The sequence below is a fragment of the Octopus sinensis genome, linkage group LG2 (assembly GCF_006345805.1).
Source record: "Octopus sinensis linkage group LG2, ASM634580v1, whole genome shotgun sequence".
In the NCBI taxonomy this organism is placed as follows: domain Eukaryota; kingdom Metazoa; phylum Mollusca; class Cephalopoda; order Octopoda; family Octopodidae; genus Octopus; species Octopus sinensis.
This window is the reverse complement of record NC_042998.1, coordinates 169,473,034-169,493,559: the sequence shown is the minus strand read 5'-3', so window position 1 is coordinate 169,493,559 and position 20,526 is coordinate 169,473,034. Positions and strand designations below refer to the sequence as shown.

At 34.9% G+C, this 20,526-nt stretch overlaps 1 protein-coding gene across 3 annotated transcripts in view; it reads right to left on the bottom strand.

The window, feature by feature from the left end:
* Positions 1-1,765: 1,765 nt before the first annotated feature.
* LOC115224246 (RAD50-interacting protein 1) overlaps positions 1,766-20,526 on the bottom strand; it is a 36,365-nt gene continuing 17,604 nt past the window's right edge. For 2 of the 3 annotated variants that reach the window (XM_029795053.2, XM_036500376.1), the window contains exons 5-14: positions 19,995-20,151; positions 18,707-18,814; positions 17,778-18,003; positions 14,836-14,973; positions 12,896-13,095; positions 9,532-9,681; positions 7,072-7,229; positions 6,281-6,467; positions 5,401-5,519; positions 1,766-2,710 (exon numbers count right to left, since the gene is read on the bottom strand). In XM_029795053.2, coding sequence (XP_029650913.1) covers positions 2,491-2,710; positions 5,401-5,519; positions 6,281-6,467; positions 7,072-7,229; positions 9,532-9,681; positions 12,896-13,095; positions 14,836-14,973; positions 17,778-18,003; positions 18,707-18,814; positions 19,995-20,151 — 1,663 coding nt within the window. In that variant the 3' untranslated portion in view covers positions 1,766-2,490. The remainder of the gene's footprint in view (positions 2,711-5,400; positions 5,520-6,280; positions 6,468-7,071; positions 7,230-9,531; positions 9,682-12,895; positions 13,096-14,835; positions 14,974-17,777; positions 18,004-18,706; positions 18,815-19,994; positions 20,152-20,526) is intronic. The other variant, XR_004997885.1, reaches the window with a different exon arrangement.

Sequence of the window (20,526 nt, the reverse complement as noted above, 5' to 3'; positions counted from 1 at the left end):
TGAGGGAAAACAGTTTATTAATTGTGAAGAGGTTAAAATATTGAATGTTGCTCAGCTTCAAAACCTGAAAACTTTTACACCTGAGGGGATCGACAATTTTTCAAATAGATGGGATTAAGTTATCAATAATGAGGGGAAATATCTTGATTAAATATATAAATTAAGACCAAGGAAGCATTTGTTTCTTTCTAAACTTCAAATGTGACAAGACTTTTTTTCCCAACCTTGTGTGTGTGTGTGTATATATATATATATATATATATATAATATATATATATATATATATATACACACACACACATGAAATTAAATGAAAGCTCAAATGATTAACAGCTAGTGGCATTAATCATTTGGATCTTTCTGTCATCATAAATACTTCTAGACATACCTAGTGGTTTGAATAGTTGCAGAACTGGCTTCTATAAATTCTGTTGTATTTCAACTGTTATAAAAACATAATTATACCATATTTGGCAGAAATATATTAAAACCACTTAGACAACTATGGAACTTAACATCACTCTAAAAAGAATAAATATTTTTAATTCAAAGAATTTTCTGAACATATTTAATTAATTATATTTTACAATTTAAATATTTCATTTTTGTATCCAGTTATAATCTGAATCACGTGTACTTATTCTTAATAGAGAATATTTTTCTCATATAACATTTAAAGAAAATTATCTTTAAATACTGAATCATTAATGACTTACTGAATTTTATTTTCTTGGTTTCTTTCAACCTGTATATTTCAACATATTTTGTCAAATCAGTTGGATACTTACTATCAATTGATAATATTCACATTAGGATACCTACATTTGGGTATTAGCCTAATCTTGTTCTCAGACATCTCACCAACTTTGTAGCATAATCAGCTTTATGGCTGTCCATTATTCATATATTGGTCATGTCTGGTCTGCAGCAAAAACCCCATTTTCTTTGAAACTGAAAAAGTTGTAATGCCATTTTGTCCAGTAATAAGCTAAACAAGCCACAGAGACATAATTCACCAGGCAATTGGTCTCTACCTGGTCAATCTAGGAATTATAACAATATTGTAATATATATATATATATATATATCATATTGTAATTATAATATATAATATTGTTGCATTTAATAATATTGTAATAACGATATTGCAATGTATAACAATATTGTAACAGTAATAATAACAATGTTTTATATATATATATATATATATATATCGTTTTTGGATTTGGTTTGCAAGATTCTTTATATGAGTTCGTGTGTTGAAGCATATTCTGTTGTGTCTGGGGAGAGTCATTTTCTTTCTGTGCCTTATAATTCAACACACTCACCAGTAAAATTTCCACTTTTTTCTTATTTTTATTTTCCTAAAATTTTCGTTGCATCTTGCAACCTTTTCCAATAGTCAAGACTATTGAAAAGATAGCAAGATGCAATGAAAGTTCTAGGAAAATAAAAGTAACAAATAAGAGGAAATTTTACCGGTGAGTGTGTTAAATTATAAGGCACAAAATGAAAGTGACTCTCCCCAGACACAACAGCATATATATATTGTAATTACAATATATAATATTGTAACATAACAATATTGTAATGAATAACAATATTGTAATGTATAACAATATTGCAAGAGTAATAACAATGTTGTAATGTATAATATTGTAGCATAACAATATTGTACCATATAGTAACATTGTAGTAGATAACAATATTGTAACATATAGCAATAATGTAACATATAGCAATATTGTAATGTATAACAATATTATAATTTATAACAAGACTTATCACAAAAGGGTTCGAGTATTTGTTCTCGGAAGCCTGAAATATTGGACTTTTATTTTGATTGTCTTTTAAAAATATTATACTTGCCAGCAGTACCAAGTGCAATTTCTAAATGAATAAATTGTACTTTGCAAATAAATATTTGAAGTAAATGTGTTTTTGCACATATTTTCATTTTAAAGAAGTGTGTTATACAGCAGCATACATGTTTTAAAGGGTCTTTTCTGACTTCCCTTTATCTTAGGAGTAAGTAAAACAATACTGATATTAATATTACAAATAAGCTTCAATTTTCAACAATATGGGAAGATCGCATATAGCTAACAGTGCACCACACAAACTTTCCAGTTGAGATAAAGTAATGATTTGCAAAAATTTAGCAGCTACTTACAGCCAGGCAATATTTATAAATTATTGAATTTTAGCTGATAAGTTTCAAATCATATATCATAATTCTTCTGGTGAATGTTAGTAAGAAAATAGTGACTAATTTGTTCTCATTTACTTTCTGTTAAATATGATGTGTATATATGTGTATGTGTATATATATATATATATAATATATATATATATATATATATATATATGTATATATATATATATATGACAGAGAGGGGGGATGGCACATACACACATATTTGTATAGGTGTGTGTGTGTGTGTGTGTATGTATATATATATATATATATATATTTAACCATACATATATTTATCCTAAGGTCAAATTGGTTCTGAGGTTAATAATTGTTAGGGATTTAGCCGGGGTCAACTTAAATATACCAATTTCATATAATGAAGATTTTGGATCAATCACTGTAGAATTTGGATCCACATTGGTTTTGTCAGAATGAGCATCACCTTCTAAAACATCTTTCAAGAGTAAGGCAGATCCAACTTTCAAATTCAATAAAATACAAGCTTCTTTGAGTCTGAAAATGAAAAAGAAATTTATATAAAATAAACTCAATAGTAAATACTGATTTCAAATTTTGGCACAAGGCCAGCAATTTGGGGGTAGGGAGTAAGTTGGTTATATTAACTCCAGTGCTTAACTGGTACTTATTTTATTGACCCTGAAAGGATGAAAGGCAAAGTCGACCTTGGCAGAATTTGAACTCAGAATGTTAAAACTGATGACATGCCACTAAGCATTTTGCCTGGCATACTAACGATTCTGCCAGCTCACCGCCTTGTGAAAATATATAACCATTGTTACCACAACAACTAATAGTAACAAAATGCTATAACCAATAATAAGGTAGGAACTAAATCATTTTTCCTTTTTCCAGTAACTGGCACCCATGCTGGTGACATGTAAAACACATCTTTTGAGTGTTGAGCATCACAGAGACAATGTCAAATGACCAAGACCTTTGGCAATATGCCTTGCTTGAGAAGAAGACCTGGCAAGCTAAGTGAAATCATAGTCATGGCAGATACTATTGTCATGCAACTGGCACATAAATGCACCCATTACACACTTGGAATGGTTGGCGTTAGGAAGGGCATCCAGCCATAGAAACCATGCCAAATAAGACTGGTGTCTGGCGCAGCCCCTCAGCTTGCCAGCCCTGGTCAAAACATCCAACTCATGTCATCATGGACAACGGATGTTAAATGATGATGAAAGATATTAATCCTTTTACTGCAGAAAGCACACATATTCACTCAAAATTTAATTACTCTTAAATGAGGAAAGCAGTTTTATAAACTGATTTATCTTTTACTGAGGAATGTCATGTTTGAAACTATTTTCTTTTGAGATATGTCAAATTTATTGAGACAATATGACTTACAGGAAATATCAATTCTATTTTATTATATGCATTTAACATTATTAATGGAATTAACCATGAAATTTAATCTTGCAGTGAAAGGGTTAAGACGCTTTCTTGCTAAAAGCTGTCTATGTGTTTGCACAAGATAAGCAATACCCAAACCCTCTGAATCATAATGATTCACATGGCCTGGCACTAATCTCCAGCATTTATAGTGTTAAGTGGATAAGAGACTGTTGTAACTTGTGTTGTCACTGTGATATCCTTTATGTGTCGGTATATTAATACGCTCACTTTGGTTATCGCAGTATTGCTATTAGCTCTGTAAGATATGACCTTCAACACAGTCTAACACGTACCCTCCTATTTATAGTGATTAGGTTATTTCATTTGTCACGTAGGAGGAATATACCATTATTACTAATTCCCTACAACATCTTCCCTTTTAAATTTTTCTTAGGAAGTATCATTTTATTTAGCAACAATATTTTTTATTCATCCCACCTTCCCCTTTTTTGAGTTTTTTTTTTCTTTTTGTATAATTTGATATTTTTTTGCCCTTGGTATCTATTTTCAGAAACTCTGTATGTTTCCTTTTTCTCTCACTTGTACGCCTGGGTTCAATCACCTGCAGTGGCATTGGTACTTAGAATGTATCGTACAACCATTCCATCAGTTCCACCAACTTCTTTGGCTCGCTTTCCACGAATCTCTTTTCCAGTTGGTTCCTGTGTCTCTTTTGTATGCCTTTTCCACTTTTTACCCAATACATCATTTTACTTATGTATTTGGTAATTACACCATCTTCCCAACTCTGCTTTCCACTTCTGTATGCCCTCATATTCACCTTTGCAGCAATTCTATAGAATCTTGCTATGTCTTCCCTGGCAGTTTTCTTTCTTGCCAGGGAGCAATTTATCAAAAACCTATTTTACTTTCTTCACAAACATCAGCTCTGCTGGTGTATTCAGATTTGGTGTTACACAGTACACTCCTAAAATTTGTTGAAGAGCTACCTCATCCATGCTTTCCTTATTCAATTTTCTAAGGGCTCTTTTGAAGGCATCAACAAAGTGTTCTGCCTGTCCATTAAATCTGGGATGGTATGGCACTGTAGTTATGTTTTACTGTCAACATTTCACGAATTTTAAAAAATTTGCTAGACACAAATTGTATTCCATTGTCAGACACTATCGCATCTGGGATGCCAAGTCTTGCAAACAATTCATGTAAAAAATTTATCACAGTTGAGAAGGTTGGTTTTTTACACTTGCAAATTTCAGGCCTTTGTGACTGGTTTCAAAATTTCAGACCTTCAGAAAGGTCTACATGCAGTTACCAGCATTTAAATACCAATTTTTCTCTGTTTGCATAGATTGGAATGAGTTCAGTTGCCATATATCATATCTCTTTTCGTATTTGCCATTTCATCTGTAATGCCAAACACCAAGAGATCTGACATCATTTTGTTCCCTTGACTGACAGCATGTGACAGTACCTCATCCATCCACATCACACATCCATATCGATACAGTCAAATCTCTTTCATAAATTAGCCAATAGAGTTAAGACATCCTTTTTTTTTTTTTAGATCACTTGTTATTAAAACAGTTAGCACTGGCATTACCAACTTCAAAGGAGATATCTACATTTTATTTAGCATAATTCTAAATGTTAAAATCACATGGTTCTTATATTTCAAGACCATATATAATTTTGAATAGTGAATTCTTATCATTATCAGTAAGAAACAAAGAAAAAACAAACACATACATGCGCATGCAGACAAACAGACAGACACACACACACACGAAATCACATAAATGGCATTAAAAACATACTGTCGAAAATATGCGTCTGGCTTTTTTGTGTAATCTCCAAATAGAGGGAAAAGATTTCGAGTTAGATCAAACTCCAGTTGGGCAGCACCACCATCGCTAAAATGATTGGCTAATATGACCTGTAAAATATGAATTCAAAATTCAATCAATATAAATCATTTTAATAAAAATCAACAAATATTACTTCAATTTTTTTTTTCCCCAAAAAAAAGTTTAACTGCTGTAAACAACAGATTTAAAAACTGTTTTTGGTGTTTTAAAATTTCCAAATTTTAATTTCATTACAAATAGAATATCTATACATGAAGAAACCTGCATAGCAATCTGTTACACTTCAATTTTATTTATTTTCAGCAAGCATTTGAAATCTCACAAGAAATGGACACAAATGAAAAGATGTGTAATTTCAGATGCTTTTAACCAATAACATGGGAAAATATTGAATACTGAATGGATGCTGACAATGATGATGAAATGGTAGAGATGAAAATAAAATGAGATGTGACTGGTTTTAAAATTTGGCACAAGACCAGCAATTTTGGGAGAGTGGGGGCTAGTTGATTAGTGACCCCAGTGCTCAGCTGGTACTTATTCTATTGACCCTGAAAGGATGAAAGTCAAAGTTCACTTTGGTGGAATTTGAACTCAGAACATAAAGATGAATGAAATATTGTTAAACATTTTGTCCAGTGTGCTAATGATTCTGCCAGCTCATTAACATCTTTACAACACATCATCATCTTAACTGTTTAATGTCCATGTTCCATACTGACATGGACTGGACATGTAATGGCTAATACATTCCATAGCTGCTGGCACTATTTATTTGAATTTTTAAAACAGTTTCAAAATCAATAGTAAAAAGCAATAATGATCTTACCTCATCAAATATAAATTTGTTTAATTTTTCAGCTAAACGTTGCCAGAATTGGTTGAATAAAGGTTTACTTATAAGACTTTCTACTGTTTGAAGGTGACTTTTCAAAATGAGAAACATTTCACAAGCTGTAGGAGACAAACCTTGGACTCCCCCTTGGACATCTTGTTGAGAAGGTAAAGTTATCCATCTGTAAATAAAATAAGAAATCTATGTCATATAAACAGTCTAAAATACCTTTCTTAATCAACAAGGACTGGTAAGCACAGATATGGCAGTGTGGTTACAAGCTTGTTTCCTAGCCATGGGGTCTCAGGTTTGGCTTCACCACATGATATCTTGGGCAAGTGTCTTCTACTATAGCCCAGGACTGACCAAAGCACTGTGAGTGGATTTGGTAGACGGAAACTGAAAGAAGCCCATTGTACATGTATGTATAACTGTGCGTGTGTGTACATGCATATATACATCTATGTGAGTATGTCTTTATGTTTATGTTGTGTTAGTCCCCCACCACTGCTTAATAACCAATGTGGATTTGTTTACACCATAATATTGGGGTTGGTTTATTTAACTAAAACCCTTGAAGGCAGTGCTCTAGCATGGCCACAATCCAATGACTGAAACAAGTAAAATATAAAAATAATAGTAAAAAATAAATGCACAGGAAAAAAAAGGCAAAAAGCAATAAAAAGAAAATGTTTCTCATTTGATATTTTTTCCCCCTCAATAATTAGCTTGACATAGAAATAAGCAGAAACAAACTGAAAGCAGCATTTAAAGATTTGTCTTACCTGTCTTTGCGGTATGGTTGACTTCTAGCTTTCACATCAGTAAAAACATATGTAATAACAGTCTTCAGCATGTCGCTTTTAAGCCTCTCAAATAAATCAATCATATCATCGAAAACAGTCTCTTCTAAAGAAATTAAAAACTGAGACTCTAGTATAGCCTGTTTGGAAGAAAATAAATGATTTTTAAACTTTGATACAATGTCACAAATTTTGGAGGACATAATGAATGAAATCAACCTGAGCTTATTCTATTGACCCTAGATGGATGAATACATAAAATGGAACACTGCTGCTACCTTCCCAATGCTGCAGTCTATGTCTAGTTTCTCAAACATCAAACTGATGTAAAATTTTGTCTATAAAATTCAATTGTTTTGCCTACTGCAATTTAAGCCAGTAGAACTTAGAAGATCATAGTAAGGACAGATAGAAAACTAAACATATTCTAGTAGAAAAAGAAAAGAGAAATAAAGAAGGCTTCTAACAATACAGAAAGTTTTACAAAAACCTTTATATTTTGGGTGCAAAGGCCTATCTTCAGAACGAAGCAGTCCACAAAATGTTTACTTACATTGATTTCATTATTTATCAAAGGTGTCTCAGAAACAACCTGAGAGTCAACTCACAGAGCAAATGAAAAGATTCTGAGAAGACTGAAGTTACAACCACTGCAAAAGATTGCAGCAGAGCACCAATTCCACCTAGCTGGCCACATTTTCTGTCAAACTGATCAAAAACAATCACGACTTGGCTACTATTTGAGAAGCAAGTGTAAAAAGGGTAATCCAAAGCTCACTTTGTGGTAGACATTTCAAGATGACCTGAAGATAGTTAATATTCTGTGGAATGGATGTGAAGAGTAGCAGCCAACTGAATCCAGAGGAGGGGGTTTGTCACTCAATGTCCCGAGTAGTGCAGAAGTTAAAGCTAAAAATGGGTGAAAGTCAAAGAAACTAAATAATGCAAAGCAGCAGTCCTCAGTTCTTTTTGCCCCATAGACTGGCTTCATGCAAGAGAATTTTTCTACAGGCTGGGGTGGAGGTCATGTCCATAAAACACAATAAAATGCATAATACATAATTTAATCATTACATATATAAGGTAACATTACTCGACAGACTGCAATAGTCAATAAAATAGAAATAAAAATTTTAAATAAATTTTTCTGCATGACCTGGTACCAAATGATTCATAGTCTGACACTGGTCCACAACCTGGTTGCTGGGGACTCCTACTGTAAAGTAATATGCTCTGTAGATTCTACCAATCCTCTGTCATTGCTTGGAAAAGAATATAATTTCCAACATAGGCACAAGGTCATGAATTTACAAGGAGAAATGAGTCGAGTAACTCAGCCCTGGTAATTGAGTAGTACTTTATCTTATCAACAATAAGAAATTTATTGCGCATAAATTTTAACAAAATCTTATATGGAACCCCTCAGTGCTATATGGATCCAACTTGAGAACCACTGTGTTTTGATCATGTCTGTAACACCTTTGATAACAGGAACAGCTGATCAAAACTAACCTGGGGCTAATCAACAACAATAACTGTGCCATTACTATTACTACAAATAATATTTAGAAAAAGCACCATCCGAACATGGCCGATGCCAGCACCGCAGCACCACCTCGACTGGCTTCTGTGCCGGTGGCACATAAAAAGCACCAACCGATTGTGGGATCCCGGAACATCTCGCAGTGCTAGGAGACCTGTTGAGTCAAGTGCATGTACATGAACATCGAACCAAATATCAATGGAAACAGTAGTTGTGATACCTGTGCCGGTAACACATAAAAAGCACCATCCGAACGTGACCGATGCCAACCCCGCCTCAAATGGCTTCTGTGCCGGTGGCATATAAAAAGTACCATCCGAACGTGCAAGTGGCACGTAAAAAGCACCCACTACACTCGCGGAGTGGTTGGCGTTAGGAAGGGCATCCAGCTGTAGAAACACTGCCAGATTAGACTGGGGCCTGGAGCAGCCCCTGGCTCCCCAGACCCCGGTCGAACCGTCCAACCCGTGCTAGCGCGGAAAACGGACGTTAAACGATGATGATGATGATGATGAGAACTTCTGTTTTCCATTAATTCTGAGCTATTGTGAGAATGTTAGAAAATGTTATAATTATAGAATTGAAGATATACCTGAGGACTGAAATCATCTTGTGCACACACTGATACAAATAATCATACTAATGTAGTGAGGTGGCAGAATCGTCAACACACCAGGCTTAGAGGCATTTACATTCTGAGTTTAAATGTATCTGAGTTCATTTATGTCTTTACATCCTGAGTTTAAATGTCACCGAGATAGACTTTGCTTTCATCTTCTTGGGATTGATAAAATAAGTACCAGTTGAGCACTGAGGTTGATTTAATTGACTTTGCCCCACCCAGTGAAATTGCTGGCATTGCACCAAAATTTGAAATCAATATATCATAATATAGTTACCTTAGAATCTGTTATAGAACAATCCATAGCTGTATTGTAATCACTAAAAGAAAGGTTGCTTGTCGTCATAATTGGTGGGTCATCCAAACGTTGAGTGATTTGATCTTCTTTCTCATATTCACTTTTGAAAAACTGTAACTGCAAGAAGAACTAAGAAACACAAAGAAGAAAGCACAATATTATATAAACAGATATTTGGAAACATTTCTGATATAGAGTTGAAATAAAAACGTAGTTATTTTCTCAAATAAATTTATGAAAAGAGAGTATATTAAAATTCTTTTTGACTGCATTAGAAAGATATACTAGGATCAGTATGTGTGTTATTTTAAGGCAGTTTATGTTGCTTTGGCTTACAGTAAAAATAAAGATACTGAATAAGAAATTTACATTAAAAAAAATTTTTTGTCTACAATATAATGTAAGTTCATAAGACTGTTCAGGAAAATGCCTAAAAACTAAGGAAAAAAAACTGCTTTGTAGAAACTGTGATAGAAGGGAGATGACTGTATAAGTATAGGTGCTTGATGGGATTGGAAGAGGTTTGTTGCATAAAAATATACCATGAGTTGGTAGTAGTCAAATGTAAAGTGTAGACGATCTTTTATCTTTTACTTGTTTCAGTCATTTGATTGTGGCCATGCTGGGGTACTGCCTTGAAGGATTTTAGTCATATGAATCAACCCCAATACCATTTTTCTTTAAAACCTGGTACTTATTCTATCAGTCTCTTTGCTAAACTGCTAAGTTACAGGAGATATACTGTGAGCAGCTTGAGTGGCTTAAGTCAGTGCTAGAAGGAAAACGACCATCTTTGGTTTCAAGATGAAAGGTGTTCTATCAGGATAATGCTTGGCCACATACAGCAAGGATGACATTCCAAAGGCTGGAGCAGTTTGAACGGGAAACGATGCCCTATCCACCATATTCGCTGGACGTTGTCCCATCTGATTATTATTTATTCAGCAGTCTTCAAAATCATTTGGATGGAAAAAATATGAATTCTGTAGATGAGGTCAGAACAGTACTGGAGGACTATCTTTTGTCATGGACAAGTGAATTTTGGAAGAGAGGTCTTGCAAGTCTACTAGATAGATGGAAGAGCATTTTAGAAAATGAAGGAGAGAATATTTTAGATTAAAAAAGGACTTTGTTTATCTTAATTTTGAAAAATAAAAGAAGTATAAAAAAACTGCATTATTTATGGGATGACTCAATATCACTGTTTTATATTTGATTTTTCCTTACTGGCACAAATTAGGTGAGATTTGTAGAGGCAGTGTTCCATGAGCTGGATGCCTTTCATGATGCTAACTCTTATTCAACTTTTAAGCAAGGAATTTAATGCCAATGGGTTTTGCTTATTGAACCATTGTGCAGGACACATTGTTTATGGGGACAAACAAATATCACTGCTGCCTAACCAGTGTCAGTATGAAGACACATGGAAACACACACACACACACACAATGGTCTTCTGTACAAGTTTCTATCAACCAAAGTTCACTCACAAGGTAATGGTCAACCCAATAATGTTTCTTTTTCTATGCTTGCATGATTAGATGAAATTATGATGGGATAGAATTTCTATGGCTAGATGCTCTCCTGATGCCAAACCACACCTTGGTTAAGGAGAATCTTCTCTAATGCTTGTAGCATGATAAAATACACCTAGTCCACGCTGGAAAATGGCTGGTGATGAGAACAGCATCAAGTCAGACATCAGGAAGCATATCCCCTTCAACAGACATAACAACAAAGTTATTCAGTTTTCTCTGCTGCCATGTGACAGAAGACAAAGAACTATACTAAATGGTAAGATGATATGACTCCTGTCCAAGTAATACCAACATGGAAAAATTAATGTAAAATGCTGATTAATATCATCTTTGTGTTTTTATAATAATTGCATCTAGACTATGGTTTGACTGATTTACTATTTGAATGTCATCAGGTGCCTTATTTCTGGATGTGTGTGTGAGCCCCCTACCCATCTCTGCTCCTTCCACGTGACCAGTGTCCAGCCAGCCATGATCTTTCTTTCTTGGCCTGACTGCCAACAGCCAACACCTCTTATGTCCTATGTTCCTGCCTTTAGGCTTTCACTTCATACATGCCAGCTCAATTTGATTCATTCTCAGTTGAAAGACACCTGTTGTTATTTCTTGTTGTTTATATTCGTAATTGTGTACCATGTTCTCCAGTTTTTTTGTTTGTTTGTTTTTTTTGTGTTTGTTGCTGTACACATTCGCTAGCTTTCTTACAAAGAAGTCTAATGCTCTTAGCTTAGACTTTTTGGGGGCAACCAGATCGAACCATCTCAAGTGTAACTGCCCAAAATGGTATTGACTTATGGAATTTGACTGAAGAAAGAAAGCCACAAATGACCCGTCTTTTTTGGCCTGTCCTCCTAATTGTTGTTTCTCTTGTCCGCCTTTGTATCATCTATCTGTCCGAATGTTTTAATGTCCTCTATTGTGTTTTTGTTCCATTTTTATATATATATACACACACACATAGGGTGCGCTGGGTAAACTGTCACCATTTTATATTTTTAATTTCGAAAAGGCGCATTGTTTGTTTTTGATTTTGTCGACTACACAGTATAGTAGGGTCAGTTGGGCACAGACTGTGAGAAAAACAGTACCATGACACAATTCACTCTGCCAGAAATTTAGAAACAACATGTTGTACTGCTTGGCATTTGCACCAGAAGCTCCAATGCAAACATTTCAGAGTATTTGGGTGTCAATCTGAGGACATGTACTGAGAGTGATAAAAATCAAACATCTAGTGAACATCATGGTTTTTGGAGTGATCACTAGTGATGGTAATGTTATGCCACCATTCATCTTCCCACATGGCCTCAGACTAAACATAGACTACATCAAGTGCCTAGAGGAGGTAGTGCTGCTCTGGGTCAAGAGGGTGGCTACTGGAAGACCATGCCACACAAGCAGGAGAACCCAGTCATGGCGGTTGGACAATTTCTGTGACCACATCATCCCAAACATCTGGCCACCTAACTCCCCAGAGTGCAACCCCGTAATTTAGAAAACAGTTTATTCACCACACCCAGTATATATACAAACTGAACTAATATAGAAGTTACTGGCTTCAATTGACTCAGGTTCTATGTACACACCTAAGTTTAAAAGACATGATTAATCAGACATTCAAACTGATTGAAATGTAATGTAGCTAAAATATTATAAATATAAACTCTTAAGATGAGATTAATTGTCTGACAGATTGTAAACTTGTGCTATGTGTTATACAAAACATAATTTTTTCTTCTAGTTAGTATGTATACAAGGGAACCTGATGTTAAATTAAATTTGTAAAATACAAAAGATATACTTACAACTAACTCACTCCATTGCTGAAGAACTTCCACAATATAAGAAGCAGTATTAAGAATTGAACAATATTGCTGACCAAGAACATTTTGTGCTTCTTGCTTCATCACTTGAACAAGACGTGTTCGAAAATCTTCAAGAAGCTCTTGTTGGAGAGCAAGGAATCTCAGCTTATGCTGTGGTTGTGGTAAATGCTTATAGCGGTCTGGTGACAGAGAAAAGTAATGTTTAACCATTTGTAGAGAGGCAGTTAATGCAAAATTTATCACATAATACAAACTGTTTATTTACTTATTAAAGTAACAAAAAATAAAACCTATATATGGTATGGGGTTGGCAGAAGTGGTATGGCATCAGACAAAATACTATGAGATATATACTTATATGCCTCTTTGCATTTTGAGTTCAAATTCTTCCCTAGTCCACTGCCATTCAATCTATCAAAGTGTATAAAATAAATACTAGACAATGAGGTCAATGAAGTCAATTGCAATCTAGAAAATGATGTTCCACTATTGCCTCAGTTCAATGACTGAAAGCAGTCAAAGAATAATAATTTTGTATAAATTATCATCTCTTATGGGAAGAAAGGCTTACATTAGAGGTATGCTTAGAAAGTAACTAATAGTAAGGAAAATAACCAAAATTAAATATGATAGGAAAATGAGATAGTAAGACATCAAAAGTTTAGTAAGGTAAGAAAATAATAGTTATCCTTTATCATTTACTTGTTTCAGTCATTGGACTGTGACCATGCTGGGGTACTGCCTTGAAGAATTTAGTCAAACAGATCAACTCTCCCAACCATCAGTACTTATTTTATTGGTCTCTTTTGCCAAACTGCTAATTTATTGGAGGAACAAACACAACATAAACACACATTTATATTTCAATATGTTGAACCATTAATCCCTACACATCTTTTTCTCCTTTTTCTCTCTTAATCCTTTCTGTCAAAGAGCATAGGCTCAAAACATAAAAGACTTTTCCATTCTTCCCAAGCGTTAAACTAGTACACCCGCTTATTATTCCTACACCTGTCTTCATCTTCTGTTTTCTGGCATGGGAACTTGTTAGCAGGCTGTGTAGTAAGAAGCTTGCTTCACAACCACATGGTTCCGAGTTCAGTCCACTGCGTAGCAACTTGGGCAAGTGTTTTCTACTATAGTCTCAGGCCAACCAAAGCCTTGTGTGTAGATTTTGTAGATGGAAACTGAAAGAAACCCATCGTGTGTGTGTGTGTGTATGGCCTGGTGCAGCCTTCGGGCTCCCCAGACCCCAGTTGAACCGTCCAACCCATGCTAGCATGGAAAGCGGACGTTAAATGATGATGATGATGATGATGATGATATATATATATATATATATAATATATATATATATATATATTATATATATATATATATGCATGTATATGCATGTGTGACTGTGTTTTTTCTTCCACCATCATTTGACAACTGATGTTGGTGTGTTTATGTTGCCATAACTTAGCAGTTTGGAAAAGAGCATGGTTGTTGCCAGTGCCGCCTGACAGGCTCCTGTGCCGGTGGCATGTAAAAAGCACCATTCAAGTGTCGTCGATGCCAGTATCACCTGACTAACCCTCGTGCTGGTGGTACGTAAAAAGCACCCACTACACTCTTGGAATGGTTGGCATTAGAAAGGGTATCCAGCTGTAGAAACTTTGCCAGATCAGATTGGAGCCTGGTACAACCTTCTGGTTTGCCAGTCTTCAGTCAAACCGTCCAACCCATGCCAGCATAGAAAGCGGACGTTAAACAACGACGATGATGATGACACACACGATGGGCTTCTTTATGTTTGTCTACTAAATCCATTCATATAGCTTTCCCAAGGTGCTGTGCATTGGGACTGAACCCAAGATAACATGGTTAGGAAGCAAGCTTCTTATCCACAAATAATATGCTATAAAACTATTTCTTACCTGTAATTGTTTGCATTAACGTCATAAAACTCTCTCCGCATTCTGGTACCTTTAATTCGTCAACATCAGCAATATCCCTGTATTGCGAGAGCCATGCTGATGATGACGACATCATGGCATCAACCTTTTCCATCGCATCTATTAATGGGAAGAAGATTATAATGGATTATTTTAATTGCTTATTCCAGGTTTGCAAATAAAATTAATAAAAATACATAAGTTAATAAAATCAATAAAAATATATTCTTTTATTCTTTTACTTGCTTCAGTCATTTGACTGTGGCCATGCTGGAGCACCACCTTAAAGGGTTTTAGTTGAAGAAATCGATCCCCAGGACTTATTCTTTGTAAGCCTTGTACTTATTCTATCTCTGTCTCTTTTGCCAAATCACTAAGTCACAGGGACATAAGCACACCAACATCAGTTGTCAAGTGATGGTGGGAGCACAAATACAGACACACATAAATATATACATAATGTGTGTGTATATATATATATATATATATATATATATATAATATAAACAATATATAATATATGTACATACCTATATATATATATGTATATATACATGCATATATGGGTACAGGACATCAAAAAAACGTTGAACACAATGAGAAACGAAAACATAAAAACAAAAACATAGAAAACGAACTTTTTTTTCAAACAACGAAAAAACAGAGAAACGAGACATACAACACAAAGAATATTCTCCTTCGTCAGTTGTCCCTGTTTCATCTACTCCGCGTTTCAAAGGCAAGGACAAGATGCAGTTTCGTTGAAACAGTCCTTCCCGCAAAGTAAACTAAATAAAATTTGGGATTTTTTGCAGAGGATGAAAGTGGTAACAAGAACAGGACAGTAAGAACAATACAAGTAAAAACAATGTTTTCATTTCTCATTGTGTTCAATGTTTTCTTGATGTCCTGTACCCATATATGCATGTATATATACATATATATGTAGGTATGTACATATATGTATGTATATATGCAGATATCTATATATTATTATATGATCAAATGCCACGCATCCTTTTCCAAGTAAGTTTTATCTCTCTCTCTCTCTCTCATATATATATATATATATATATATATATATATATGACAGGCTTCTTTCAGTTGCTCTCTACCAAATCCACTCACAAGGCTTTAGTTGGCCTGAAGCTATTGTAGAAGACACTTGCCCAAGGTTCCACATAGTGGGACTGAACCTGGAGCCATGTGGCTGGAATCAAGTTTCTTATCACACAGCCACGCCTATAAATTAATATTGTAGTAAATATACAATCATCATCATCATCATTTAGCCTCTGTTTTCCATGCTGGCATGAGTTAGACAGTTTGCCAGGGGCTGGTAAGCTGGAGAGCTGTACTAGGCTCCAATCTGTTTTGGCTTGGTTACCATGGCTTGATGCCCTTCCTAATGCCAACCACTCCACAGAGGGTACTGGGTGCCTTTTACATATCACTGGCATTGGCCATGACTACAATTTCATTTAGCTTGATGTGTCTTCTCAAGCACAGCAAATTGCCAAAAGATTTGAAGATAAATATGAATTTGACATTAGTGGTGGAAATTGGTGAACAACATCAATAAATATTATCTTTTACCTTTTACTTAAAACAGTTTTCATAATGTGACCATACCAATGCATCAACAAGAATTTAGTTGAATAAATCAACCCCAGCACATATCTTAAACCTAGTACTTATCCTATTGTGAAGGCACATAGCTCAGTGGTTAGAGTGTCAAGCTTACGATCGTGAGGTTGTGAGTTTGATTCCCGGACTGAGCTGCGTGTTGTGTTCTCGAGCAAAACACTTTGTCACGTTGCTCCAGTTCACTCAGCTGTAGAAATGAGTTGCGACATCACTGGTGCCAAGCTGTATCGGCCTTTGCCTTTCCCTTGGATAACATTGGTGGCATGGAGAGGGAAGGCTGGTATGCTGGCCTTCCATAAACAACCTTGCCTGGACTTGTGCCTCAGAGGGTAACTTTCTAGGTGCAATCCCATGGTCATTCATGCCTACTTATCCTATTGCCTTCTTTTTGCTGAACTGCTAAGTTACAGGGATGTAAACAAACCAATACCAGTTGTCAAGCAGTGGTAAGTGACAAACACAAAGGTACACACACACATATGCTAAGCTTCTTTTAGTTTCCATCTTCCAAATCCACTCACAAGGCTTTGATTGGCCTGGGGTTATAATGGAAAACACTTGCCCAAGGTGCTGCACAGTGGGATTGAACCCAAACCACATGGTTGGGAAGCAAGTTTCTACATTTGTTTTATTCTAAGATAACAGAGACAGACCTTTTAATTGGACTGCTGGTCCAATTAAAAGTGCATGTGCTGGTGCCACATAAAAAGCACCCAACACACACTGTAAAATGGTTGGTATTAGGAAGGGCATCTAGCCATAGAAACCAGGCTAAATCAGACTGGAGCCTGGTGCAGCTCTCCAGCTCTGGTCAAACCATCCAACCCATGCCAGCATAGAAAACCTATGTTAAAGGATGATGATGATGTAGCCATTGTTTAGCCTTAGATCAAACTTGTTCAAACAGAATCCATGATCATAGGCATTTCACTTATGTCCGTCCTATCTTTTACTAGGCTAATAGATATAGACAACATTATCTAGTATGTCCTTTCTTCCTCAAAACAGCAAGCATAGGTGTTTCTGTGTGGTTCAGAAGTTAACTTCCTAATTATGTGGTCTCAGATTCAGTCCCACTGTACAGCACTTTGGGTAAATGTCTCTACCACTATAACCATGAGCCAATCAAAGCCTTGTGAGTGGATCTAGTAAATGGAAACTGAGAAAAGTTTGTTGTTGTGTGTGTGCGTGCGTGTGTGTGTGCATATTCCTTTTAAAAGTAGGCGGTTAATGAACATTTCACATAAAATTTGAGAAATTTTGAAGAGGAAACTTACAGCGCTTTTCAACAACCAGCCATCTTTCAAATACTTCTTCTTGGGACAAGACATGCATTGCTCCCGGTTGGTTTGCCGGGTAAGCATAATTAGTCCGCAATTCTCTATCAAATAGGAGAGCTTCGTCAATGAGATGTGTGAAGAGGTGCTCATCATACATTACTAAAGGTAAATCGGTAGTCATCTTCTCTAGCACCAATTCAACCAAACCTCGCATTAATTCCACCTACAAAATAAGAATTAATATTAATAATGGTTTCAATTTTTGGCACTAGGCCAGTAATTTCGGGGATGGGAGTAAGTCGATTCCATCAACCCCAGTGCTCAACTGGTACTTATTTTATTGACCCTTGAAAGGGATAAACGGCAAAGTCGACCTTGGCGGAATTTGAACTCAGAATGTAAGGACAGATGAAATGTCGCTAAGCATTTTGCTCGGCGTGCTAACAATTTTGCCAGCTCACTGCCTTAGAGATTAAAATTGATATCAAATAGTATCTTAATTAAATTATTATTTTGAATTACTGCATTAAAATTTCACAGAATTCTTGAAAATGGCTGAAGTAGATAATTCTTTGTGTAAAAATAAAATTTAATCCAAACTTTATCTTATAGAAATATGATATAATTTATCATTTGAATATCAGTATTGTAGACATTAACAGACAGTTAGGTCTTTTAAATTTAAATGAAGGATATATTTAACTATAAATTTCACGTAAGAATAAGTATTGCATAGATGCAAAACAAAAAACTTTTTTTCAGAAAATGTAGTTTTCAGTGAATTTTTTTATGTATTATTTTGATTAGCAGTAAAATAAAAATTTTATTGTTGGCTATAAAAGTTGCTTCTTTTTCTCATAAGGATTGGGGAATACATGAAAATTAGTTTTTCATCTTTTAGGAGAGTTAAGAAATAATATACATACTCGAGCAACTAAATTTGATTCCTCATCTAAAAGTGGTTGGATTGTCAGTTCTAAGAAATCACAGTGATCCCGTATCCATGCTAACACCTGAGTGAAGTACCATTCTGGCTAGAAATGCAAAGTCGAAAAAAAGATTCATAAAAAATATCTTTTCTCTTTTTAACAGGTTTGTAAGTCTTATTTAGGAACTCAAACCCTTAATCAAATACAATTTAACAAAATTTCATAACTAATTAAAAATGTGAGAAGTCAATACAATATACAAGAAGACACTCAGAGGTTTTTAAAAAAAATTACTGAATTGAAATAAATTCTCATTGCTAATAGTTTTGATAACTGTCAAGAAACTTTTTAAAAAATAACAACTGTTTTATTTGAAAAACAACTAGATATCTTTCCAGATTAATTTTCAAAACAACAAAGCAAACCTGCTAAAATCTCCAAATTAAAAATTAAAAATATTTACATCTTATTTTCTCATACATAAGTTGTCTAGATGTGATGTTATGTAGCCTAGTAGTTAAAGAATTTGGCTTGTGGTCATAAGGTAATGGGTTCAACTCATGAACTGAGTGGTATTCCAGTTTGTCCAGATATACTGAGTATCAACACTTTACTAATGCAGTTTTATATCCTTCTACCTGCCATATCCTAGATGTTGGATGTGAGGGTGAGAGAGCTCAGAAGTGTCCATGTCTGCTTTCAACTTCATAAGCACCTAAAACAATTAGTGCTTTTCATCCCTTTCAAGGATCAATAAAATAAGTACCAGTCAAGTACTGGGGTAGATGTAATCAATTTACCCCCACTTTTGAAATTAATGAAAGCATGGTACATGCCGCCAAGCTACATTTGCTCATGAGTGATGATTAGTTGTAACCTATGTTCAGCTTTAGGTTAGCCCTGACTGGGCAGATCTACGATCAAAGGCACATTCCCAGTCACCTCATTTTTTAAGGTGGTAGGATTTAGGTTAAGTAACAATGACAAACTTGTATATTTGCATAAATGAATAACTAGAGCAATTATTTACCAGTATATTACATTCTTGGTGCCAAAACTTTCTATAGTTAGCAAATATTGCTATCTTTTGAAAGAAATGCAATTTAGCATAAAAAAGAACGAAAAACCTCTAAACGGACAAATTTCACAAATGATATTCCATGAAATTAAATGCACCTAGGAAAACTTTAATAAACTTATTTAATTGGATATCAACTGAATTGATTGTTATTCAAGCAAGCATCCCAAACATAAATATGAAATACATGTTAAAAAATATAATAACCTTGTCCAAACTATTGGTTTGTCTGTTACCATAAAAATGGTACTTGAACCTCTTCTTCAATGGTTTCAGCATAAGCTGAAGCGGTAACACCTGGGGTGCTATATGAAGTCTACCAAGAGCAGGGTTCAACAGAGAACGTCGTCTTTGAAGAGATGAACTGGGTGAAAAAATGAAGTCAAGGGAAAAATAAAAAGAAGAAAGGATAACCCATAAAGCATTTTGGCCCTAAGCAGTCATTTTCCCCATTTCATATATAAGTATTCAATTATTTTACTCCAACCTCCAATGACTAAACTACTGCTCTTGAAAACTACTAAATTACTATCTTTACATGTCTGACCCACTTGTCTATGAGATCATAAATTGGTAGACAAAGTGTATTAATAGGTAAATGAATGCACCTAAACATGGTACATGCATATGTGTATGTATAGTGAATGAATTTGGTGTCTAGATAACTCTGCAATATGCCCCAAAGATCTGGTGTGGTCAAGACACTTATTTCCAGGTGTGTCCTTCCTGATACTAATCC